Source organism: Octopus sinensis, linkage group LG1 (assembly GCF_006345805.1).
Source record: "Octopus sinensis linkage group LG1, ASM634580v1, whole genome shotgun sequence".
NCBI classification, from domain to species: domain Eukaryota; kingdom Metazoa; phylum Mollusca; class Cephalopoda; order Octopoda; family Octopodidae; genus Octopus; species Octopus sinensis.
In genome coordinates, this window is record NC_042997.1 from 139,733,820 (window position 1) to 139,761,816 (window position 27,997).

General features: G+C 34.1%; 1 protein-coding gene across 1 annotated transcript; it reads left to right on the plus strand.

The window, feature by feature from the left end:
* Position 1: 1 nt before the first annotated feature.
* LOC115216374 (transcription factor 25) lies at positions 2-27,553 on the plus strand. Its single transcript, XM_029785669.2, has 16 exons — positions 2-216; positions 4,907-5,101; positions 5,260-5,393; positions 5,505-5,570; positions 9,911-9,990; positions 12,307-12,443; positions 14,671-14,770; positions 16,347-16,533; positions 18,538-18,643; positions 19,541-19,648; positions 20,949-21,064; positions 21,390-21,548; positions 22,198-22,288; positions 24,167-24,246; positions 26,065-26,140; positions 27,184-27,553. The coding sequence occupies exons 1-16, from the start codon at positions 31-33 to the stop codon at positions 27,367-27,369; spliced, it is 2,007 nt and encodes a 668-aa protein (XP_029641529.1). The 5' UTR covers positions 2-30; the 3' UTR covers positions 27,370-27,553.
* Positions 27,554-27,997: the final 444 nt, after the last annotated feature.

Sequence of the window (27,997 nt, forward strand, 5' to 3'; positions counted from 1 at the left end):
AACTTATTACGTTCGAAACAGGACAGTGTGATGTCTAGTCGTGCTCTTCGTCGACTTCAAAAGGACAATATCCCTGTTCTTATCAATGACAGTGGCGACGAGAACAATTACAGTAACAGTGAGAAGGAGTTAAACAATGAGGATTATCTTCTGAAACCACGCGCACGCAATAAAAACAAGAAAAAGAAAGAATTCGTTGGTAATCGTTTCGATTTGGTAAAGTATCCAATATGTTGACTTTAATTTTGCTCTTTGATGATAACTAGAATACTGTAGATTTTCTTTTTTGTGGAGAATAAGGAAGTTGTACCAGGCTACACGAAGTTTATTTTCTTATACTATCCTTTTTTTTTAATAAGGTTATGCATCGTTAAATAAAAACCTGCAAACTCTTCATATCTATGAAGAAACGTATGATCGTTGTTCTATGGCTTGCTTGAGAAAAAAATTTAATTGTTTACAAAACTGGTTTTTGCCGAGATTAGGAGTAAGACCTTCTTGAACATTTCGCGTCAACCAGTTGCATTGATTTACATTTTTTTAAACCAGCGGTTCTCAAACGGTACGCTGTAGTTTTTTTTTTTTTTTTTTTTCTAGTTATAATTTAAGCCTTCAGAAAATCTATACTAATGCTTGAATGTCTTGAAAAACGTATTATTTGTAATTTTGACAGCTACTACTAGTGAACAGTGGTCCCGGTGCGCGCATCCGCTCTAGCTAGTCGTAAGTAGTCGATCCGACAACGACTTGCACGTATATTTGTATTTCAAGGCTGAATACATATCAAGGAAAATTAAATAGTATTTTTCGAAAAAAGTAAATAAAACGCAAAGTAAATAATTTTTTAAACTAAGTAAATAAATTATTTTTTAAAACAATGTATATATTTTTCAAACAAAGTAAATAAAACGCAAAGTAAATAATTTTTTAAACTAAGTAAATAAATTATTTTTATAAACAAACTAAGGTTAGGGTTAGGGTTAAAAACTCGTAGGATCGACTACTTACGAGTAGCTAGCGTGGATGCGCGAGTGCGCGCACCGGGACCACTGTTCGCTAGTAGTACCATTTTGACATACATGGTATGCTAAATGAAACAAAATAAGTAGTAAATGGATGCCGGAAATTTATTTTAAATTTTTATGACGTGCGCCAGTAATTTTATATTTGAGCTCCATGATGTTATGAAGTTAAAAGGATTGATTACACTAATTAAAAAAGTATATCTGCCAGATAATTTTTTCAATTTATTTCGTCCAGATTAAAATATCTTTAACTTACATGATTCAATAAATTTTATAATTTTTATTGTTAAATAATAACAATACCATCATCCGATTTTAGCGTAGTTTCTGTATTCTTTTATACAATATAGTTACTTGATATGGTGCAATTGTTTGATAAAAGTTATAGTGATATAATAGCTGATTGCTTCTCATCAGAAGCTCTGGGAACACAAAGTCTATTTCCTCCATACGTTGCTTTTAGGGTTTAAAGTTGTTGATCGTTAAATTAAAACTTGTAAAATCTGTTTATATATCTGGGTTGACTGTGAAAAAATGAAATTGTGAATTCTATGAAGCAATTTTTATTTTATTTTAATGCCTAGAAACAGTATGTTCCCTTTTCTGTTTTCTAGAAGATTAACTTCATTACAATTGATAAAAGTAACAAAAGAATGGATAGATGATGTGAATGAAGAAATAAGAATAGATTGCATTTTCCCCGACTCAGCTAAAAACATGTGGTTGTAATGTTTAAGCATATCAACTTGGATTGAAGGCTTTTTCAGTGACAGAAAACAAGTGATTGTGACAAATTAATCAACATGACACTCCATGACATCAGGAATACTTCAAGGATTCCAATCCTTTTTGTAATACAAATGAAAGACTTACTAGAAATGTTAACGCAAATCTATACTTTTTGGGGTATGGTGCCAAAGTTACCCACACAAAACAATTCAAGAGGAATGATTTCCTAAACTGTAAGAAGATATCCAGGGAATAGAAAACTAGGTGTTAGCTTCCCATCTAGATATGAACATCTTCACATAGGAAGAAAGATTTATGAACAAGAGAAATATAAGTTCTGCCAGACTGTAATCAGAAAGAGGGGGAGAGAAAAAAAATATAGGAAAAAGCTTATTGTGATAAGAGATAAAAAATAAGCAATAATAAATCTCTGAACGAGATGTAAACAGTAACTGCACAACAATGTAAGGTATACTAGCCATCTCAGCTGGAGACGATGATCTCCTGGGGCTACAAGCTACAGTAACACCCACCCTTAGTGGTTAGCCATATTGAGATGGCTCTTATACTTTACATAGATAAAAAATAGTAATTTTTAAATGCTTATCATAGAAATATATCCCTTTACAAATGTATTGTGAGATCCTATTGAGATTATGCTGATCCAGTCGGGAGTTCCTTCAATAAAGAACACAGGCAAAATTTGATTTGTATGAAAAAAGAGCTACTGAACGACTACTTTGATGAATAATCTGTTCTAACCATAGAGGTCAAAAAAATTCAAACAACCGAGAAGGTATTTTGGAAATATAGAAAATAGTAGTATGAAAAAAGAGCTACTGAACGACTACTTTAATGAATAATCTGTTCTAACCATAGAGGTCAAAAAAATTCAAACAACCGAGAAGGTATTTTTGAAATATAGAAAATAGTAAATGAATATTATGAATTAGATTTATATAACTTTTTACCCCTGACGTGAATGTAAAACAAAAAAAAAATATACTAGAGAACATAAAACAGAAACAAGAGGAAAGTGACATTCAGTTTGAGAACAGTAAAAATTTGGAAAAGTTTGATGAAAGGAGTGGTAGCAGTGAAAACAATAAATAAAATTGATTGAAAAAATATTGTGGACAAATCGAAATAAAATATGATAATTATAAAGACATACTTTGGGATACCTGGGGGAACAATCACTCCACCCATCTAACACCCGTGGACATATTTACAAAGTAAGAAAACAGCACAGCTCCCATGACTTCAGGAAACATTTTTTCACGCTGAGAGTTGCTGAAGCGTGGAACAAACTGCCGGCATCGGTTGTTAGTTGTCAGAGCACTGCATCCTTCAAAACTTCCATGCTTCCTGAGATTCGCCAACACTACACTTGATACACACACAAGCATGTTCACTTTCCAGACATTTCTACATTACTGCATGTACTTTATATGCACTTTCTGACAAGTTGTGGTGCACCTGAGCACTATACAATAATTTCATTATTAAAAAAAATATATCAATATAGTACTGGATAGCTACTTATTTTACTGAACATAGAAGGATGAAAAATAATAGCTTCAACATAGTTCAAATTTAGAGTATAAAAATGCCATTACTAGATACTGTAAAGCCCCTTCTTCAAAGCTCTAAAGATTCTACCAATTAACCCCGCTTCAGAAGAAACCTTTATGACACCGGCACATCATTTTGCTCCTGTTTATCTCCTTATTAAGATGTATATTGTTATATTTACAGTATTCTAAGTAATTAAGTATTTTGTTCTCTATTAATATATATGCATGCACTGTAAATAATGGCAATGAATAAAATGTGCTTGCTAATTCTATCTGAAAATAGTTTTGGCATACTATTTGGATAATGTTGGTGACCAATACACAGGCATTTAAGGATTTGAATGAACTTCTAATATTGGGTAGCCTACTCAGTGAAGATTTTAAATTTTAATAACCAGCTAACAAGATTTAATCTAATAAACACTTAAATATTGATAATGTTGATGAAATGGATGCATAAACCAACAGTTTAACTTGAAACTATTTATAGGTAACATTAAACTGGAACTAGTTAAGCTAAAATTCTTTGCATTATGTTGCATCAATGCAATCATTAAACTGAAAGATGTCTTATGTCTGACAACAATTCAAAATGACTTCATTGATGTTTTAAAGTGTGCTGTTAAGAAAGTAAAGAAAGACCTCTCTCAGATATTAAAATTTTTGGATATAAAACAAACCAAGAAGAACTTGCTAAGGCTCAATGTATATGTTTCTTTCTGTAAATTTTCTGCAATCGGAGATGACCATGGAGCTAAGCTTATAACATTGTTTTGTTTTGTTTTTTTTCATTTTAAAATCAGTTATGTTCAGACAAAAGTAAAGATTGTCAATTATCTAAGAACATAATCCTTTTGGTAGTAACCTGCTTAAGACTTCATTTGGTTTTATGATACAAACTTCTTATTTTAAAGTGATCTAAATAAAAGTCTTCCATTAAAATTTTCTTATTAATGTCCCAAATGTCAGCTTCCTTCTGACAAAGTTATTTTACTAAATTCTTTATTATTTTCAAAATTTACTGACAGAAAAGCAATGCATTTCAGCAATGCTAACAAAAGTGTTAACTATCTCTGACCTGGTTGTTATGCAGTCTGAACATTTGCTCTTAGATCAATAATGCAGACAAATTTTAACACAGAAGCATTTTACACCACATAAATGTTTTGGTACAATTTCCTCTACTTGGTTTTTTTTTTTTTTACATATATTCTCATATCTTTTGTGTCTTACATCTTGAACTTAGAATAGTATTTTTGTTACAATGTTGTCTACAACCAATATTAGACATTGTTCATATTTAGATATATGTTCAATGGTTTGTAGTAAGTTATATCTTAAGAGTGTTCAATGTCATCTGGCTAATTTAACAAGTCTACCCTGGTCTTATATATATGTGAGTATGTACAATAGTGTTATGTAAAAGATTGTCTTACACTGACTTTCTAACTGGAAGGTTTCTTTTTCCACTGATCACAATCTAAGTTGAGGAGTAATTTTTTCTTCAGGACTTATTTGTCTCAAATGTGACAAAATAAATTGAATCTGATTATCAGTCATTGTTCTTCCTTATAGCTGGAAAATGGGAACAAAGAAGATGAGTGTGATGAAGAGGAAAAAGAAAAGGATGATACTCAAGCAGAATTAACAGAAGAGTCAAATGAAGTTGTTCAGAAAGAAAGCAAAATTGTACCACAAAAAAAGAAAAAAAAGAAGAAATCTAAAGCTACTCATGGATTCTGTAAAAATGAAACAACTATTGCACAAAATGTAAGGAAGCTCTGATTTCAAATTGGTAAAAATTCTTTGCTATTAATATAGCTGAGTTGCCTTTAAAATTATGTTCTCTAAAACATACAAAGGCAATATGACAGTATATCTTTATTCATTGCTTTATTTATTTATTTATTTTTTTTTTTTTTTTTCAGAATAATGATGACATTGATGCAGAAATAGAAGAAGCAAATGCTATTTTGGGAGAATTTCCTGTTCAGGAAAGTAAGGTCTCAGATAAAGAAATAGCAGCAAGCAGCACACGTTCAATTTTTAATGTTGAGCACAGGTGATAAGCAGTGTTTCATTAACTTTATTCCTTTCAATTTTTGTGATAGAAAATATTTCATATTTCAATTGAATATTATTTAAAATACATTTGTTTTTTCTTTCTCTCTAGGCATTTAAACCCTGAGTATGAACTGAAAAGATTATTTGGCTCCCGAGTTATAAAAAGTGAACTAACGTAAGTTTTTATTTCTGCTGGCATGAAACTAAGGTTTTTTAATTAACTAATTAATTAATTCATTTATTCATCAGGGTACATATTACTCCAGCTGGAGAAACTCTCTCTCTCTCTCTCTCTCAATTACACCCAGCACCATCTATTAGGTTCTGATTTTTGTTATGAGAACTTACCTTATTTGGCCTGCTGGGCCTGTGGATTGGTGAGGGTGCTTTTTAGATACCTAGGTAGAATTCATCTCAAAATGCAGAGAGCTGGAACAAATACGATAAGACATTTTGCTCACTATCTTAAAGATCTGGCTAACCACTGCCCTAGATTGATACTGTTGAGTTCACTCCAAAAGGATGAAAGACAAAGTTGACCTCGACTTTTAATGCATATTAATACTTAATCATCATCATGGCAGCAAACTGGCAGAATCATTAGTACACCGGGAAGGATGTTTAGCGGCATTTCGTCTGTCTTTACATTCTGAGTACAAATTCCACTGAGGTCAACTTTGCTTTTCATCCTTTCAGGAACACTAGGGTTCATGTAGTTGACTTAATCCCTCCCCCAAAATTGCTGGCTTTGTGCCAAAATTTGAAGCCATTATTTCATTATCATCATCCTTTTAACGTCCATTTCTCCATGCTTGCATTGAGACACATTTTCTATGGTTCAATGCTTCTCTGTTGCTACCCCCTCTCCATCTATTTCCAAGCAAGGTAATATTTCTCCATGTTCAGATATGCTTTCACTGAGGACTGGAAATAAGGGATATCACTTATATGATGGCAATACTTGTTTGTCTCAACATTGCACCGTTGTATAATGTTGAGAATAGGAAACCCAAAAAACACACATCATCATCATCATTGTTGTTTAACGTCCGCTTTCCATGTTGGCGTGGGTTGGACAGTTTGACTGAGAGGTGGCAAGCCAGAAGGCTGCACCAGGCTCCAACCAATCTGATCTGGCAAAGTTTCTACAGCTGTATGCACTTCCTAACACCAACCACTCCGAGAGTGTAGTGGGTGCTTCTTACATGCCACCAGCATCAAGGCCAGTCAGGCAGTACTGGCATTGACCACTCTTGAATGGTGCTTTTTACATGCCACCAGCATGGGAGCCAGTCAGGCAGTACTGACATCAACCACACTCAATTGGTGCTCCTGCATGGGTCCAGTCAGCCAGCACTTGCATTGACCATGCTCAAATGGTGCTTTTTAGATGCCACCAGTCAGATGGTACTGACATCAACCACACTCAAATGGTGCTTTTTATGTGCCACCAGCACAGGTGCCGATCAGGCGGTACTGTCATCGGTCATGACAATGACTTCACTTGACTCAACAGTTCTTCCACGTGGGTCCCGCAGAAGGTAGTGGCGAACTTCTGCTGACTCTTTCGCCACAACTTTCTCTCACTCTTTCCTACTGCATCTTGCAGCTCACCTGTGATGGACCGGCGTCCCGTCCAGGTGGGAAACCTATACACCAAGGAAACCAGGAAACCGGCCCTTATGAGCCAGGCATGGCACGAGAAGGAACAAACAACAATATATATATATATAAGACCCACCTACCACAATAAAATTGAGATCCTAAAACCAAGGTACCATGTAAAAGCATTGGTGAGGGTGCCACAAACAAAGCACCCAGTATAATCTGTGGAGTAGTTTGTAATAAGAAGAGCATTCAGTCATATAGACCAAACCGAAACAGACTGTAGAAGCTGGTGGCCCCTCACCTTACTAGTTCCTGTCAAGCTATCCAGCCCATGCCAGCATGAAAAACATGTTCAGAGGGATCAGCTATATGAATTGACAGTACCTTGGTAGATAATGCAATTAAGGGTATGAAGACAGGGAAAGCCCCCAACCCATCAGGAGTCACTGCTGAGATGCTTAAAATATCTGACGGTGTTGGCTATAGTCTAGTCACCCATATAGTCAACTAGGTGATACATGAAGGAGTCATACCCAATGACTGGTGTAGCAGCACCATAGTCAACTGCTACAAAGTATATACATTAGATAGGAATAATTACAGAGGTATCAAATTGTTGGATCAGGTGATGAAAGTCACGGAGAGGGTCATAGCCCAACTAATTAGGGAGAGAGTTAGTTTAGACGAGATGCAATTTGGGTTTGTGCCAGGGAGAAGCACTATTGATGCTATATTTCTAGTAAGGCAGCTGCAGGAGAAATTCCTAGCCAAAGATAAACCTCTTTACTTGGCTTTCGTTGACATAGAGAAAGCCTTTGACAGGGTCCTCCGATCCCTTATCTGGTGGTCAGTGTGGAAACTAGGGATAGATGAGTGGTTGCTGTGAGCTGTATAAACATATACAGGAATGTTGTCAGTAAGATGAGGGTCGACAACAAGTATAGTGAAAAGTTCCTGGTAGAAGTAGGGGTTCACCAAGGATCAATCTAGCAAACACAAAAGTCTTTGTAAGTAGGAAGATGGACAAATCACAAATCCCTTCAGGTAGATAGCCCTGATTGATCGGTAGAAAAGGCGTAGGTAGAAACTCCATAAGATGTACCCAGTGTAAGCTATGGACACATAAGAGATACAGCAATATCAAAGGAAGGTTAACTGGGAAGATAGGTTTTGTGCATGTTAGATGCACAGGAGCAATAAACCCCAAAGATGTATAGAAAACAGATTCCATCATATGCCAGGGGGAAAACTAGAAGTAGTAGATAGCTTCCGTTACCTAGATGACCAAGTTAGTAGTGGAGGTGGGTGCTCTGAGAGTGTAGCTGCTAGAATAAGAATAGCCTGGGCAAAGTTCACAGAGCTCCTACCTCTGCTGGTAACAAAGGGCCTCTCACTCAGAGTGAAAGGTAGACTGTATGATGCATATGTACAAACAGCCATGCTACACAACAGTGAAACATGGGCTGAGGACATGCGTAGGCTTGAAAGAAATGAAGCTAGTATGCTCTGCTGGATGTGTGATGTCTGTGCATACCTGACAGAGTCTAAGTGCCCTGAGAGAAAAGTTGGACATAAGCAGCAGATGTGGTGTGCAAGAGAGACGACTGCACTGGTATGGTCATGTGTTGTGTATGGATGAGGATAGCTGTGTGAAGAAGTGTCACACCCTAACAGTGGAAGGAACCTGTGGAGAGGCAGACCCAAGAAGCCAAATGAGATCGTAGCTGTGGCCAATGCCAATGCATAACTGGCCTGTTTAAAAGTACCCTTCAATTGTCGGGCAATATGCTGTGCTTAAGAAAACCTGTTGAATCAAGTGAAATCATAGTTGTACCCAATGTTAGTGCTGCCTGACTGGCACCCGTGTCAGTGGCATGTAAAAAACACCATTCGAGTGTGTTCAATGCCAGTACTGCCTGTGTAGCCCCCTTGCTAATGGCACAGAATGGTTGATGTTAGGAAGGACATCCAGCTGTAGAAACCTTGCCAGATCAGACTGGAGCCTGGTGCAGCCTCCTGACTTGCCATCAAGGAAAGTGGATGTTAAACGACAATGATGATGATGATGATGAAAAGGTGCAAGCTTTTTATATATAAATTAGAATGCTGAACAAAATACTTAGCAGTATTTTGTCCATCTTTATGATAACTTGGCTTTTCATCCTTTTGGGGGAGTCAATGTAATTGACTGACCCTACTCCCCAAAAATTTCAAGCCTTTTACCTTTCATAGAAAGGAATCTTAATGTAAAAGTTCTTCATATAAAAAAATATTCAGTTTATAAAATGATTCAAGGTTCAAGACTTTGGTCTCTCCTTTTCACATAAATAAAATGCTTACAGACCCAAATTTGGATCAACAATTTAATATAACTGTATCCTCAGTGAAAGTGATAGTCAAAAACTGTTTGGAAAACTGAACAATGAATTAACCCTTTAACATTTTATCCAGCCCAAATATTTTACCTGGTTTATGTTAAAAACTGACCAGATCCAGTCTCTTGCACCTTCCCTACAATGTTATTCTAAAAATATACAAACACGCCATTGAAACCTTGAAGCTACGAGATATAATGCGTGATTAGCTCAAACCAATGTGAATAAATAAGCATTACATTTAACAGAGAAATCTGAATGCTAAAGAGTTAATCACTGAAGCAGACTAGCTTAATTCAAACACCAGCTAAAATATTACAAAACCAAATATTGCTTGCTTGACTCAAGCAGTAGTACTACTGATTCTACGTCATCATCAAGCATATAGAAAGAACAGTCTGTAAAATGTTTGTTTTCGAAAATTATAGAAAATAACTGAAATATAGATTGTGCAACATCAGTTCCATAATGTTTTATCAATGATAAGATGAAAAAATTTATTGTACACTGACTTTCTTCTCTTATTGTACAGATCAAGAAGAAACAGAAAAGGTCGACCAACACCATGGCTTAGCACACCTAAAGATAATTGGTCACCTTACGTAAAGACAGGTATATAATTCAGTATTTCTCTAATTATAAAACAGATGGGTATATGGGTATTTTGAAAATACCTCATGGAGTGACAATCATGCTCTGCATAGTTACGGGTTGCCCTTTGGCAAGACATAGCACCGTTTCAGCCACCCTGCCAGGGTACAGCGAAGTCATGGGACTGCAGCATGGCAGATTGTGAAGAGGTAGTGGAAAAGCTCAACTGAGCCAATGGTGCTACTTACATTGATGCTGAGTGGAGGAACCCTAGAAGGTCAATGTTCAGGATCACCAGGTTTTATCAAGAGAGTAACTGCAATGCATCCATAGGAGTGACATTCATGCTTGTGTATTCAGCTAATGAATGATTCACTCTGACTCAAGCTCCAGATTCAAATTCATAATAATAGAGTTCGATGGTGACTGAGAGTAAGGAATCTATAAAAGCAGCTTGACTGAATAAAATAGATACAGTCATAACATCAGTTTTTCAGAACCTTTGGTTCCAAAGCCTTTCTGAATTATTGATTTTTTTCCAAAGCAGGTGTGGTCACTTTGGTCAACACACTCTAAACTAAACAAATATTAAATAATTAAATAAAATACAGGTACCTGTATGTTAGTATAAATGATACATGTTTATTATTACTGTACTGTGCATGATACCAGTAAACTAGTTTGGTGGTTGTGGTAATTTGAAGTTCTTGCTCATAAATTAGTGCAGATTATAAGAGGTCTTGGATGACCAGTGTTTGGACGGCGATGTTGTAACTGTTTTTCAATCCTGTGATTGTAGTTCTTGATTAAAAAAACGATTTCTATAGTTCCAATGCTATATTTACAAAAATTAGTATACTAATAGATCTGACAAATTTTTTATAAAAAAGAAATGGGACACTATCTGTTCTAACATATTTTTGACAGCAAAATATGTTACCAGGAATCCTAACAATCTGATTATAGAAATATTAATACTTTTAATTCTATTAATCTGGGGTACTTGCAGCAATCCATTGCCAGGAAAACAAGATGGATTAAAAAGTCATTGAATCTATCAAAGAGTACTTTGAATTTATTTGGAATGTTCAGAAATAAATAGCCAAATTTTTTCTAATGCAATTTCTTGTAGAACCAAAAATGATTCTTGCACAATAGAGAAACTAGATGAAAGTAGATGAAACATCATCATAGATAGAGGAAATTTCCCAAATCAGTCTTTGCAGATCCACTTAACATTAGCTCCAAATGTAATTCAGAAGAAATTTTTTTGCAATGACTACGTTTTCTGATGCAAAATCATAAAATATATTGCATCAGAAAATGTACTTATTTTATATTTTATGCTTCATGCAAAACTAAACTTATGAGGAGTTACCTTTTTTCCTATATATTAATGTCCTCATAAATATTTTATGTAAAAACAAATATGTGCCCAAGAAATATGTTGATAAAAAATTTTAATTTGAAATTTCTTATTTTGCCTTATTAATTAAATAGTTTTGTGGTTAGAGTATTGTGCTATTAACCATGTATTTACAAATTCCAGCCTTGCTGCAACAGTCATTGTAAAAGTACTTTCTGATATTTAGTTACCTTCTGCATTAAAATTTTTATGCAGCTAAAATATGATTTCATCTTGTTGACATCAATAAAGCAAGTACTAGTCAATTCCTGGACTTGATAGACTCTTATCTGATAGACTCTTCAAGTGTGCTAGCATGGCTGCAGTCAATATCTGAAAGTAGTAAAAGAATATAATATTTAAAACTTGATGTACACATTAAATTAAAATTGCCACCTGAGTGTCATATTAAATGTATACAGACTGTTAGAAGACATGATGCTGTAGAATTGTCTGAGATAAAATCTCTTCAAACAATTTCACAGCATCATGATGTGTGTTCATTTAGTATGATGAGGTACAGATGACAATTTTAATTTAATGCTGTTTCAATTTTTTTACTACCATGCAAGCTTCTGCAGTACCAGTGAATGTTTTATTCAGGTTTTATTCCTATATATCAAGGCACAAATATTTTTTAAACAGATGACAAGTGCACAGCATATCAAACCTTGTGAGAGGCAAATGCATCTGTTATTGTCATTAATCACTACAGTGACAAAGTTTGTCTCATTGCAATATATATTGTATTTTTAACACAGCAAATCTATGAAGATGTTTTTATCTCAGACCAATCCACAGTATCATACCATCTAATGGTATATATACATTTTGTATGATAAGTAAATTTTAATTTTTAAACTCTCTTTTGTTTACTGTAACATTTTATTTTTATTCCTGGTGATGATACTTTTCTTATATACGGTATACAGGTTTATCAATGTCTTTGGTGAAGACAGCTGATGATGGTAGCCAGCAGATGTTTACATTTGAGCACAATCATCAATATCAAGAAATTCAGTTCAAATTCTATGATGCTGTTGAATCATTAAACACAAACACTATTGCTGTATGTATACCATTGTGTGTTTATATTTGTTTGTTTGATTAGCCCTGATTAAGGAGACCAAAATTGAAAGACATTCTAGTTAGTCTGTTTTGTCTTTTCAGACACAATCTATCTTATACTAAGGTGCTGAGTTCACTTAACTGTATAAGCTATTTATGTACTTTTTTTGTTCCTTTAAATGTTTTTCCATACTTGCATGAGTTGGATGAATATGTTTGTTGAAGCCTAGGTAATTTTTTTTTACAGCTGGATGCCTTGTATGAATAAGAAGGGAATTCCTGAAGGCTGATGTTCTGGAGGAATAATTTGGCATAGAGTATAGAAGTTAATATGGGTAACAAAAGGAGTAGAGTTGAATGAGCCTAGATAGTAGTTGTACAAAACTCATCAGATCTAAGGAGCAGTGGCTATTGTAGTTGCAGACCAGATGTTGGACTCTGTTGGAGAGCAATTCCTTGCCAATCAGTCAGATTTTTTTTATGCAGTCTACAATACTTGTATGTACAATAGCAACATGTTTTCAGTTGTGGCAGAATCTTTCACTTTGGGCTTAACTTGAGCTCTGTAGAGATTAACTGTTGAGAGTTGATGCATTTTCTAACTATAAAGTGGAAAGCCAGTCTTTGGGTTGCAGGATTTCTTTTGCAATACTGTTTATGTGAAATCACCAGAGAGCTCATGAATAATTGCAAGGTCTAGCAGTTTAGTTGCATATGTTTCTGATATATTTAGTACATGAGATGTGAGATAAATAGTATCACTGCTTGAACCAAGTAAGTGATGTTTATTTGAATCAAGATAGTCTGCTACATTCATTAATTCACTGTTCAGTTTTCTTTCAAAAAGTGTTTTATCATCCTTTTCACTGAGAATACATTTAGTTGTTGTGTTATCATTAAAGTGAAGTCGATGTACATTTGTAGTTGTATGCATTTCATCATCATTTTAATGCCTACTTTTCCATATTTGCATGGGTCAGCCAGACGGAATTTGTTGAGACAGGTTTTCTTTTGTCGGGTGCCCTTCTTGTTGCCAACCCTTACCTGTTTCCAAGTAGGGTAATATTTCCTTATGACCGGTCATGTTTTCATGGAATATTGAACATGAAGGACATCTTATTTACAACTATCACATATTGTCCAAGCAAAGAGACAGTAGTATACATACACACACACACAATGAGATTCTTTCAGTTACTGCTTACCAAATCCACTCATAAAGGTTTGGTTGGCCTGGGACCATAATAGAAGACACTTGTCCAAGGGACTTGCCCTTGGGACTGAACCTATAGTTGGGAAGCAAACTTCAACCAGCTAGCCACCCTTGCGCCTACCCACACAGCCATGCTGTACCTACTTTGTTTCTACAAATTGTAAATATGAACAACTTCATTATTGAAACCTGAAGGATACGTATTAGTTTCTAGATCTCTAACATTAACCAATTCTAGACACTGCATCTTATTCATTAATCAACTTTAAAATTACATACATACTTTGTATACTGGGGGGTCTAATTGTTATTTGATATCAAAAGCTTCTTTGTAGATCTAGAAATAAATATTGCAGAAGTAATTTGGGGTGGTGTTCTACTCCAATATTAATGGTTAGCTAGTAAAAGTATCTTTCCATGTCTTTAAAAACATTATGGTGTGGTTTGAGAGCGATTTCAGTGATATTTTGGAGCTTTGTTTTTGTGTATCTATGTATGTGTATGAGAGTTTCTCATATCCCATTTGTTTAAGGTTTGACTATATTATTCTAAGAATAATTTCATATAGAATGTATATACATACCTGTCTGTGTGCACACACATATCAGCCATTTTATCACTTAAAATATTGTATAAATTCTTTCCTTTATACCCTTTTGAAAACAATTTTTTTCCAAGTTGTGCAATATTATTTATTTAAACTAAGAAATAATCTTTTAAGGTTTGTGCTTGATTTGTTTAATAAAATTCAAGTAATGGCTCTTTTATGATATTAGCTTTTCCTTAACTGGTGGTATTTTTTTACCTAGTTAAGAATATTTTGCCTAAGTTTTTAGACTTGGACTTTCCAGTTTATCTTTAGATTGTGGTGGGACAACATTTAGAGTCCTTATTTCACATCAGGATGTATGGATATATAGATTCTAGATTCTTCTACCTATGCATGTAATATAAATGGATTGTGTCTATCTTCAATTTCACAAATTAAAGTTTTCAAATTTTGTTTTGATCTCAGGATATTCTCCAAGACCATCCGTATCATATTGACAGTCTTATTCAATTCAGTGAAATCTGTAAAAATGGAGAGGACCTCAACAGAGCTAAAGAATTAATAGGTATTTATTGATAAATTCTTTTTTTTTCCATTCTGTCAAATTCAACATAATTTTTAATTTTGCATTGAATTCCTTTCCATCTTGTTTTGAAACATTTAGAATTTTAATAAAACTTAAGTAAATTATATAATATTTACATACCAATTCTAGAAATGCATTTAATGTGTAAATTGGTATATCCAATAAATTAATACCTATTTCTTTACTACCCACAATGGGCTAAACACAGAGAGGACAAACAAGGACAGACAAGTGGATTAAGTCGATTATATCGACCCCAGTGCGTAACTGGTACTTAATTTATCGACCCCGAAAGGATGAAAGGCAAAGTCGACCTTGGCGGAATTTGAACTCAGAACGTAACGGCAGATGAAATACGGTTACGCATTTCGCCCGGCATGCTAACAATTCTGCCAGCTGTGTGCAGTGACTATATAAGAGATGTATTCGGAGGCGAAAATGGGTTAGATGGGTGCTGATGGAGGGGCAAAAACCCTGAAACATGGCATATACACTCATTACCAATTTTTGTCTTTGACCTCATTGTTTGTTTACATCTGACATCTCAGTATGAAACATTGTAGAAAAAAAATCAGTGCTGGCTATAATTTCTACCAAACATCTGTAGAAATAACCTTGACAAATTATATAAGATATATGCATGTGTGTGGTTATGTAGTCAAGTAATTCACTTCACAACCACATATGGTACTGGTTTTGATATAACTATAGAGCCTTAAGTAAGTTGCTTCTAAAATAGACCCAAGTAAACCAAGACTTGACAGTAAAAGCTGAAATTGTTTAGAAACATCAGATGTCTTGACATATCTGTGTGTGTGTGTGTATTATATGTTAAATAGATGTACAATTGCTACTGTTATGTTTAGAATTCCACAGAAATTTTCAAAATCCAGTTTGTGTTCTGTATAGTTGTTATAAACTGAAGAGAAAATATTGGTAAAATAGGGATAAACGCAAGTTTACATTAATGTTCCATTAAGTATATGAGTGCATGTATGTATATTCTTTTACTTGTTTCAGTCATTTGACTGTGGCCATGCTGGACCACTGCTTTTAGTCAAAGAAGTCGACCCCAGGACTTATTCTTTGTAAGCCTAGTACTTATTCTATTGGGCTCCTTTGCCGAACTGCTAAGTTTCAGGGAAGTGAAGACACCAACATCAGTTGTCAAGCAATGGTTGGGGGACAAACACAAATACACACACACAGATGTATGTATATATATATATATGTATATATATATATATATATATATTATATATGATGAGCTTCTTTCAGTTTCTGTCCACCAAATCCACTCACAAGGCTTTGGTCAGCCTGAGGCTATTGTAGAAGACACTGGTCCAAGGTGCCATGCAGTGGGACTGAACCCAGAACCATGTGGTTGGGAAGCAAGCTTCTTACCACATGGCCACACCTGCACCTATATATGTATTCAAATATATGTATATATTTTTCAAACCCTTTTAGAATAGGTTATTTATGATCATAAAAATATTTTCCAGTCTATATTTAATTTGGCTTCATAATTGTTTTCTTTTTACTTATTTTTCAGAAAGAGCTCTCTTTTCTTTTGAGATGTCATTTCACCCACTGTTCAGCCTAACTAAAGGAAATTGCTTACTGGATTTTCGGCGCCAAGAGAACAGAGCATTTTATACTGCTCTTTTCAAGCACATTTTTTATCTTGGCAGTAAAGGTTGCAACAGAACTGCACTTGAATACTGTAAACTTCTACTTAGGTATAAAGATTCACTGTTATGTTTTTGGTACTTATTTACCAAAAAGATGAACATTCATCACTTACATGTTCATCTTATTTTGGTAGAAAAATAATTCAAATACCCAGTTTCATACAAGTAAATTCAAAGACTGAGTTTTGGAATTTACTTTTTTATTAGTATTGCTAGCTTGAGAATTTCCTATATTGGCACAAGTCCACTCATTTTTAATTAACTGAACATGGCTCAGAAGGTAGAGCATCAGACTCACAATCATGCAGTAGTGAGTTCAGTTCCTGGACTGGGCTGTGTGTCGTATTCTTAAGCAAGACACTTTATTTCATGTTGCTCCAGTTCACTCAGCTGTAGAAATGAGTTGCAACATCACTGGTGCCAAGCTGTATCGGCCTTTGCCTTTACCATGGATAACATCAGTAACATGGAGAGGGGCAGCTGTTATGGATGGGCAACTGCTGGTCTTCTATAAACAACCTTACCCAGACTTGTGCCTTGGAGGGAAAATTCTAAGTGCAATCCCATGGTCATGACTGAATGGGGTCTTTTTTTTTTTTTTTTTTTTTTGCTCCATTATATGTTTGGTATTTACTTTATCATCTATGGAAGGATGGAAAAAAATTGATCTCAGAGAGCTTTGAACTTAATGCAGAGGCTGAAACTAAATGCTTCATTCTTAATGATCTACTAGAGCTGGTTTTAGCAACTAGATCAGTGGTTCTTAACTGGGATCCATAAGACTCCTTGTGGTCCAAAGAAATTTATAAACAAGGGATGGCTATGCTGTCGTGTAAAGTAAAATAAGAATCAAAGGGGTCTATAGAACAAAAATGATTGAAAACCACTGAACTAGATCTACAACTGAGAGAGATTTAATCTTTTGCTTAATCAAAAGAAATCAATATTACTTTGTATTTAGCTTTGTCTGTACTGCAAGAAGTAAACCCCTAACTAATTGAGGCTACATCTCTGCCTCCAATATATAAATTCTTTGTGCCTTGTCAAAAAGAAATTTATATGTTTAATTAAACATCTCCGATGACAAAGACATCAAAATAATTACAACTGTAGCTGTAACTGTCACATGGCCAATAGACAGTGTTGTTTGAATGATAGATATAGTGGTTTGTGGATTATATTCCAAGTTAACCATTTCAAGTGTACAAGGATATAGGTCACAGCAGTGTCCTATATTTGAACATTTTGTTCAAATTTTTGTAGCTTTCTTTACCTATGGTTTGGTAAAATATATTACTCAACTAAACTAATCTATTCTCTTTCTCTCACTCACACTTGCACACACACACACACATCTATTCAAGTATACACATTTATTCTTATTTTAGAAGTAAATATTTACACTCCAAAAGATACACTCATATGTGCAGCTACAAAAGCCTATAAGAAGTACACTCATTTATATTGTATGAAAACTATATATAATGGACTCACTCGTTGGCGGTGTTGTATGAGTGTTCAGCTTTTACTGAATGACCTACACAAATGATTTGTTTATAGTGATCAAACATATGTGCCATACATTAGCTCATTCTCTCCATCAAATCGACATTGCCTGAGCAGGTGCACAGTGTACTATGCATCAGGTGTCAAAGTGATTGCAGAGCAACATGAAATGAAGTGGTGTTGTTCAAAAAGAAAATGCAACACCTGGCCTAGGAATTGAAACCATGATCTCGCAGTTGTGAGTGCAAAACCCTAACCACTAGGCCATATGTCCTCATGATACACACACACACACACACACATATGATGCACACACAATGCATGCACTCTCATATTAACATTTATATACACTCAGTAACACATAGACACATGCTCAAGATGATACATACGTACACATGGAGCCTGATCTATGTACACTCTTACAGGTGAATATATAAACAACAACACATCCTAGTCAAATCAAACTAAGCATTCTATATCTGCCCTAAATTTAAGCAGGTTTTGTCATAGTCTTGACATTCTTTTTTTCTATGTATTTTATTTCAGCCTTGACCCTGACAATGACCCTCTCTGTGTTTTACTCTTCATTGACTACTATGCACTCAGAGCTGAAGAGTTCTCATTTCTGATAAGGTTCTATGAAGAGCAAGAGGTCAGTTGGAATAAAATATTTTTTCTAGAAAACAAAAGAAAATTTTTAATAAACAAGATCTCAAAATTTTCTTCCCTGAAGTTAAAATGTTAAATGGATTTGCTCTTTTCATTGAAAACTTTTTATTGCTGTTTAGTTTTTTGTCTGTCGCACTGGGTTCCTTTAGTGGAGTAAATAAGTTTCTATGAAGAGCAAGAGCCTCTTCAGGTTTAATGCTAAATAGTACACAAGTCCAAATTCATAAATTATACCTCAAATCTAACAGAGTTATATTGTGCCTCTAAGCAAGGCATGTTACTCAGTTTTTTATATTTTCTATTTAATAACAATGTATCTATTTCGTTTTTGGATTTAGTTTGCAAGATTCTTTATATGAGTTCGTGGGTTGAAGCATATTCTGTTGTGTCTGGGGAGAGTCATTCTCTTTTAGTGCCTTATTATTTAACACACTCACTGGTAAAATTTTAGAAAATAAAAATAAGAAATAAGTGGAAATTTTACCAGTGAGTGTGTTAAATAATAAGGCACTAAAAGAGAATGACTCTCCCCAGAAACAATGTATCTACTTTACAGATAAATAATTGATATTAGAAAAGTCATCCAAGTGATATAAATGTTCTAAAATTGTACAACTCTGTGAAAACATATCTCATGTTATCATTGAGAAAAAAAACATGATTTGGCCTGTGTTGCACTGGTTATTCACTTAAATATTTTGTGCTAGGTGTTGCCTTTAATGACTGGCATAATTGTACCATCAGCTGTTATTTTTTTTTTTTTGTAATATGAGAGAGGAAAATTGTAAGAGTTTCAAGTTACGAAGGTTGTAGAAATAATTGTTATTTACATTTCTGTTATAAAGATGATTTTTAAAAAATTTTCTCTTTGAAATTTCAGCCTCACAAAAATTTGTCACAATTACCAAATTTTGCATTCTCAGTTCCACTAGCTATGTATCATCTGGCAATTCAAAATAATGAAAGTACAGAGAAAGCTGACAAAAGGGTTTGTTATAACCTTTTATTTAATTAGATTTTTACCTTTCATTTCAATGCACAATTTATTTATCATAAATGCAATGCTTTTCTTTATTTAAGAAGAAGTAAGATATTTTAATTATTAATTGCTTGGTCATGTGCTTTGTAAGGATGTATGCTAACGGTGTTCTAAATGTATATAAAACACAAAAGTCGTGAAAAGTTATTTTATTTAATATACATCATTACTGTCAATTAAGTGGCACTGACTTTTGCCTGTGTCTCCATCCATCTACACCCACTTTTCCTGGGAGGGCCATTGGAATAGAGTCCTTAGCTCAACCTGGAGAGACTCCTTGATCTCTGAGTAATACACTGTGCCAAGATCCTTCAGAAGAATCCCATTTCAGCTGCTTGTATTCACCATGTGTTTCATCTGATTTATTGCTTGTTTGACAGTTTGCTTCTGATGTCTCAGAAGTTAGGAAATTCATTTTTTATTAGAATCAATCATTACTAATCAAAATGTTCAAAAAATAATTCTCTTTTAAAATTTATACACATGCGTGTATGTATGTATTAAGAATTTTACAAATAGAAAGCTCAGCTTTATTCAACAAATATGCTGGATTAAATATGGTTTATATTATTAAAACAAAGTAAATAGCAAGACAATTTCTTTTAGATGTTGTTGGTGTGATATTGATCATAATATTTAGTACTGCAATATGACTAAAAACTGTTGAAAAGAAATAAGTTCAAATACAAATGCAGAGAGAAATAATTTAACTTTTTATCTTACCATCATCATTTAATGTCTACTTTTTTATATTTGCATGGGTCACTTGGAATTTATTGAAACCAGATACTCTTCCTGTTGCCTTATATTGGGGAAATATTTCTTCTGATTATGTGACAGAATAAGAATGATTACTCATTGAGCACAAACGTACTCATTGTGAGTTTTATTTATGTAAAAACAAAAAACACTATTCGCTATTTCTGAAGGCAGAAATAGTCAAAGGCTAATTTATTGCTTAAAGGCATTTAGTTCCACCTTGGTAATATCACTTATTCTTTCATTCTTCCAGTATTGACAAAGAAATGAACCTGGTATCTTCTAGGAATAATTCAGTTTATTTACTTCAATCATTCCCTACAAAGTTGGCTACAACTGGCCTTGTCTCAATAAAAGAAACATTAATTTGTTATAAATTATTTATTAGCAATTTATGTATCACTTAGCATCAGCATCCATCTATGTACTTATACACACACATACATAGTCTTTCTCTAACAGAAATTGATTTAATATCTATTTTATTCAGTTACAAGAAAGCCTTCGTATGTTTCCTGCACTGCTGTTCTTTCTTCTGGATAAATGTAGTGTCAACCCTGCAGGAGTAGTCACCAGTTGCCACTTGTTCACTGAAGCTCAAGTGGGGTAAGTAGTTTTGAGTCATTTTCTTAGTATTGGTCATGGGTCCAAATCTGCTGCAGATGTTTTGTTGTGTTCATTGATAGAATATTTTACGTTACATTTTCCTACTTTACTTAGATGTCAGAAACAGGTACTAAATCACCTGGGAATATTGTCTATGACAGAATAGTAAGCTAGCCAAGAGTAGTTGTCTTTCATCTGCTTCTCACAATTGATCATTAGATGTGAGCATTTACAATACATTTATGTATGTGTGCACATCCATATGTGCATACAAACACAGACAAAATACTTCAAATACTATATCATACTCTTTAACTTCTTGCAGATTGCCAAGTGGTTTACGCCAACTGATTGGTCTTTATACTGGGCAAGTCTGGCCTTGTTGGAAAGTTATGCAAAATGTCCAGTGGCTTGAGAAAAATGTTGAAGTAGTTGTACAAAACTTCCAAGCTGAAAATGATGATAAAAAGGAATATTATCGAAGGTAACTAACCCAAAGTTTTGATTTCTTATTTCTTGTATAATTTACAGTTTTTTTTTATTTATTGAACTGTTTTCCACTACCTTTTATATACTTTTTTGGAACATTTATTTTTACATCTTGATACTCTCCCTCTTTGCCTTTGATACTCAATTAAATTGATTTTATCATATTTCAAATTAAAACATACGTAAATAGTGTATTTTGGTTAAAATCATTTCATTTAACATCTTTTTTTTCATGGCTGGGACAGGAGTAAATTGCAGGAGTAAAAATCCTGCCTCAATTTATTTCTGTCTCAGCCCTGCTAGCATGGAAAAAAAAACTGCAGATGTTTGAAACAAAGCTATTTCAAATAAAATGCACTGCCGTGTGTCTCAATTTTTACAATAATAAAAATTTTCAATAATTGGTTTCCATTAAGATGATGTTTAGAATGGAATTTAACAGTAAAGTTTTTGCATGAAATTATGATAGGTGGTTTGAATTTAAACACTGAACACTTTGAAATGGGTAGTTTTCTAACAAAGAACCAAAGGTGATTTTAGGTGTGTTGCTATTTAAAAGTTTTAAAGTGAGTATAATTGGCAAATCATTAAACTTAAGTCCATAAATTACTTTATCAATTTTGTTTTCATTGTTATTTTACTAGATTTCACCGACGATATCAAGGCACACCTAGAAATATTTGTCGATATATACTTCTGTCTGAGATCAAAGAAGCTATGTCAGATCTTCCACCGGTAAAAAGCAATAACTAAACATTTCGGTTTTCTATTTTTATGACTAACTTATTTTGAAATTCTCCCTATTGATCTGTAGCTTATTTCTTAATCAAATTATGTGTGTTGTTTATAACCCTATTATCTCCCCTAATTTCGCTCTTGCATCTCACGTTTGATCTTTGACTTCTGGCCGAAATCAGATTGCCATGTTAATTCGCTAGCCTCTGCACGCATTTTTTTTTTTTCTCTCCTTCTTTCTGTGTTTTTTCTCTGTGTATCTTTCTGTTGAAGAGCGTAGGCTCGAAACGTAAAAGACTTGTTTTATTTATATTTCCTGAGCGCCATACTAATACAATTGTTTGTTTGTATTCCACCTGCCTTCGTCTTTGTTTATTTCCGTAAACCTGCCTTCGTCTTTTGTCTATTTTCATAAAGCTTCCCGTTATATATATATATATATATATATATATATTATATACATATAATTTGTTTACATCCCCATAACTTTGCAGTTTGTAAAAAGAGACCGATTGAATAAATAATAAGCTTAAAAAAATAAGTTCTGAGGTTGATTTGTTTAACTAAAACCTTTCGAGGCAGTGCTCCAGCAAACGACTGAAACAAGCAAAAGAATACACACACACACACAGCTGTATCAACCGGACTGTTGGAGGTTGTTGTACACCACTGATCACAATGTGCATCCTCACATTGTTGTAGATTTCATATGGTGTCGCCCCAGTGGTTAGTAGGACAGGCCAGTATTCCCCTGAATGGACTGCCTGTCTGTAACAAGGTTATCCATTTACAGCTGAGTGGACTGGAACAATATGAGATAAAGTGTTTTGCACAAGAATACAATGTGCAGCCAGCCAGGGAGTTGAAACCACAATCTTGCATTTGTGAGTGCAACACCCTACCCACAAGGCCATGCACCTTCACTATATTTTATACATACTTGTGTGTGTGTGTTGTGAAAATTGTGATGATATTTGGTTGAGTATATCTGTGTTTGTTATGTGTGTTTTTTGCCTTGCTTTTCTATGTTTTGTTGTTGTTCCCCTGTGTCACATTTTCAATATATGTATTTGCTCCAGCAAATGACTGAAACAAGTAAAAGAATAAATGAATACACACATACACAGCTGTATCAACCAGATTATTGGAGGTTGTTATATGCTGTTGATCACAATGTGTATCCTCGCATTGTTGTAGCTTTCAAATGATGTCACCCCAGTGGTTAGGCGGACAGACCAGTATTCCTCTGAATATATATACATACATACATATATATGATGAGGCCTATGGATATATATATAAATACCCCATTTTTAACTGCCTACACCCTCAATATAACTGACAAGTATAGGCACAAAAAATTACTTTTTTCCATAGGCTGAAACAGCTGTAAGTGATTTTAATGATTCTTACACTTTATATTAATGTTTTTTTTAATAACTACTTGTATTATTATCTTAAATGTATTGAATTGTATACTGTATATATGTATGTTATTATGGTTGTAGTTTTGATAATTAATTAATTAAATAAGGTAACATTCTAATATCCTAAAGCTGATAAACCAAGTAATGTGTTTCTCTATTTTCTTATTTGTTATATATATATATAATGTATTTGTACACTTTTGAGAGAACATGAAATATATCTGTTTTGGAACAGTGGCTCTCAAAATCCACATAAAGCTATAACTGATAACATTTAAATGTTGGGTTGAAAAACACTTTTTGGATATTATTTATAGGTTTGTGTGTGTTGCAGCATTCACTGTTTCAAAAGAGATACACACAAAAACACACATCTATTATATATTAATTTGTTGAATTTATTAAAAGTGCTAAAATTAGTTTAGTTGACAAGATTTCTATTTCATTGCAGGACATTACAAACTCAGTTATTCTAAGTTATGATATTTTACCACCAAGGGACAATATAGAGACGTACAAACGGCCACAGAGGTGAATATGAAAGCATTCTTTCTGTTCATTTTCATTGTTATAGATTTTTACTGTTTAGTCTATTATATTCTCTAGTATAATAACCATGTTATGATTTGAATTCATGTCAGTATTTCCTTTGCCTTTTAACACTCTGAGCTCAAAAGAATAAGTACCACTTATAAAACTGATACCAGTTCAGTCAACTATCTCTACATCCCTCAAAAGCCAAATTTTTTATTATTAAGTATCATTGTTATAGTGAGTAAGAGGGTGCTGTTTCTGTAATTTCAAAACACCCAGTCCTTCAATCTTTGGCACATATGATTGCTCATTTGTTATATGCATAACATTGTCTACTCCATGTTTGCAATGGTTTACTTAATAAAGTATTTCTTTCTTCTTTTTATATTCTTTTTTTTTTTTAGTGTGTGTGTTTGTGGTGGAGGCTGAATCCCCTTCCTACCACTAATTACTCAGCTGTAAATCAGGAGTTTATTTATCCATTTATTTTTTTTCTTTTTGTATTCTAATGAATAATTGTTATGTACCATATCGTTACCAGCATCGCCTTACTGGCACTCGAGCCCTGTGCTAGTAGGGTAGTAAGAGCACCATCCAAGCGTGATCATTGCCAGAGCGGCTATCTGGCCTCCGTGCCGGTGGTACGTAAAAGACACCATTCGAGCATGATCGTTATCAGCATTGCCTTACTGGCACCTGTGCCAGTGGCATGTGTAAAAGATTCGAGCGAGGTCGTTGCCAGTACTGCCTGACTGGCCCTCATGCCGGTGGCACGTAAAAGCACCCACTACACTCTCAGAGTGGTTGGCGTTAGGAAGGGCATCCAGCTGTAGAAACTCTGCCAGATCAAGATTGAAGCCTGGTGCAGCCATCTGGTTCGCCAGCCCTCAGTCAAATCGTCTAACCCATGCAAGCATGGAAAGCAGACATTAAACGATGATGATGATGTCCAGGGACATAACTCAATGGCCATAGTAAGATTAGAACTTACAACATTGTAGTCAGAAGTCCTGAGCCTTAACTTCACCGCCATTATGCCTTTTCTATAGAACCCTGTACATTCCACCATGGCAACCCTCAACCTCTAACCCTCAACTTAGCCATGATTAAGTAGACCTAAGATGTTCTAGCCATAACCATCATATTTTTTGCAGGCATAGTTTACATAGAACTTCATTATCTTATGTGTCCTAGAATTTTTTTTTCCAAGATATTAAAGTGATAAACTATGTTGAAGCCTGTCAGATGAGCTTGAACCATAAATCTCTGGTCCAGCCTTGTCACGGTGTCAGTCTGATTGTATCTGACAATTATGATAGAGATACAACTATCGATGGAAAACCCATTCACTTACACTACAACTCAATGGATAGATTGTTGTTTTGTTTAGCCTCTGGTCAGCTCTTATAGACCAGATCTATGTTTAAAGAGATTGCAACTTTTTAATTTTTTTTCTCCACATATTGTTGCTAAACTATATTATCCAATGTGTATTTTCTTTTTTAAAACAGTATAAGGTGGAAGGGTATTTTGAGGGAAATTTGGCTACTTTTTCTAACATGTTGAGCAACCACATAGTGATTCTTTTGTTAAGAAATTTGTTCCCTTGATCAAATAACCAGAAAATTTATTAGAGAAAAAGTTTGTAAATAAGGTGTAATTCAAAAAGAGCATACATTAATAAACTTCTCGGTTAGATTAGAAAAAGACTTTCAGAAAATTTTTCATATCTAATACTTTGCTCCTCTAATATTTCACTTAGGTGTTTTCACTGTGCATTCTAATAGACTTTGTTGTTTTTCTATGTGTTTTCAGACCTAGAAGAGTGTCTTCCACCAGCGGAGGAGTTACTACATTCCTTAGGTCCTTACTGCCAGACTTTTCTATTGATGTAAGTCAGTTTCTTTAACGTAAAATTTAGATGACTTTTATTTTTTCCAAAAGTAATTGTTGGATCTGATTTTTTCTTTGATTGCTGAACATATGCATACACACATGTTCCCATGCGTGTACGGGTATGTATATATTATACACATGTGAGCATGCACACACACACACATACACACACACACACAATGATAGTGTGATCCGAGAAGATCTTGGTATATGAAGATAATCAGCACTGAAGCATGCAGATGGCTAGTATAGATGGCCAAAAGAAGGTTATACACAGTCAGCAAAGTTTATTAACTGGCATATTTATATACTTTGTCCCATATTGAAACAGATGGAAGTTTCTATAAGGTGACTGCCTCTATACAACTCATGGTTTTGCAACAAAAATTGTTAATTGTGTGAATATAAATTGAAGAGTGTCAGGAATAGAAAAGGTAAATGTAACATGTAATGCATAAAAATATTGTTTAGCTTTTCTGTGGGTTTAATTATCAGCAGTTTGTTTGCATCATTGCCCCTTGGAATGATGCAAACAACTGCTGGTAATTAGACCTGAAGAAAAGCTAAACGATGTTTGTATGTGTTGCATAAAACATATTAAGTATAGCTTGAAAACATATTTAGTTTTGATTTACCTTTTCTGATGATGATGATGTTCCTTACACTCTTTGATATATATGCACACACATACACATAACAGGCTGAGTAAAAAGTAAGCTGCATTTTGAAACATGAAATTCATCACAATATATTTCAACAATGCGGAAATTTTATTCATTAAAGTAAGTACCATTACAATCAACACATTTTTGCCAACGAGTTACAAGTTTATCATCATCATTCAAACTATTATTGGAAATGGACTTTAGGAAATAGAGGCTATGCTAAGATCCAAAAACTGATGTTGAGAAGGAGTGGACTTAGGTGTTACAAGTCTCTCTATTTATAAGCTGAAAAGTAGAGGAATGCTGCCCCCTGCCTTTATCACTGCTCTCCAGTTCTTTTAATAACCTGTTTGAAATACCTCTTTTATTAAAGGAACCACTTGAAGAAGAACATGGTGCCACAGGAGGAGGCCATGGTGCCCAACTGACCAATAGCATAGAAACTTTATTGGAAGTGATGCGAGATTTAATGGGTAATATTCGGCCTGTACCACCTCCAATTGAGAATCCTCAGAATCAAGCTGATCCACCAGAAGAACATAATGAAGAATGGGGTTAACCCAAACAGATTCAGAAAGGGAATTATTTGAAAATAAAATTGTTTCTATTTTTCTTTTGTTAATATTCTCAGATTCTAAAAGGATTCTTAATTTAATAGGCTAATTACAAAATAACCCATATTGTATCTTTTTGCTATTTAATATTTTTAAAGAAGCTGTGAATAAAATCATGCTAATCTTGAATTTTGGAATAATGTTATGAAATTTTCAAATATTTTGGAATAAATGGCTGTAAACATTGTTGTTAAGAGGATTTCATCTATATTTCTCAAAACATTGCTGTCAAAAGTATTCCATCTGTATTCTGTGCCTTTTACTATTTTTGTAGTTTCTAACCAAAACAACCTGCAGTTGAGTTTACACATCACATATGTTTATATAAAAGTTATACACTTTCAAAAATATAGTTTGGATAAATTCCGTTCTCACTCAATAGCATATACATACATAATATATATCTATATCTATACCTACCTACCTCTCTATTTGTCTGTCTGTCTGAATACTGTATATGAAAGATAACTGTTCATCTAAGACATATTTACCAAAATAGATCTGAGAATTTAAAAATTTTTTATTTCTTAAATTATCTCACACCCTTTTTTTTCTGTGCATGTCATGTAAAAA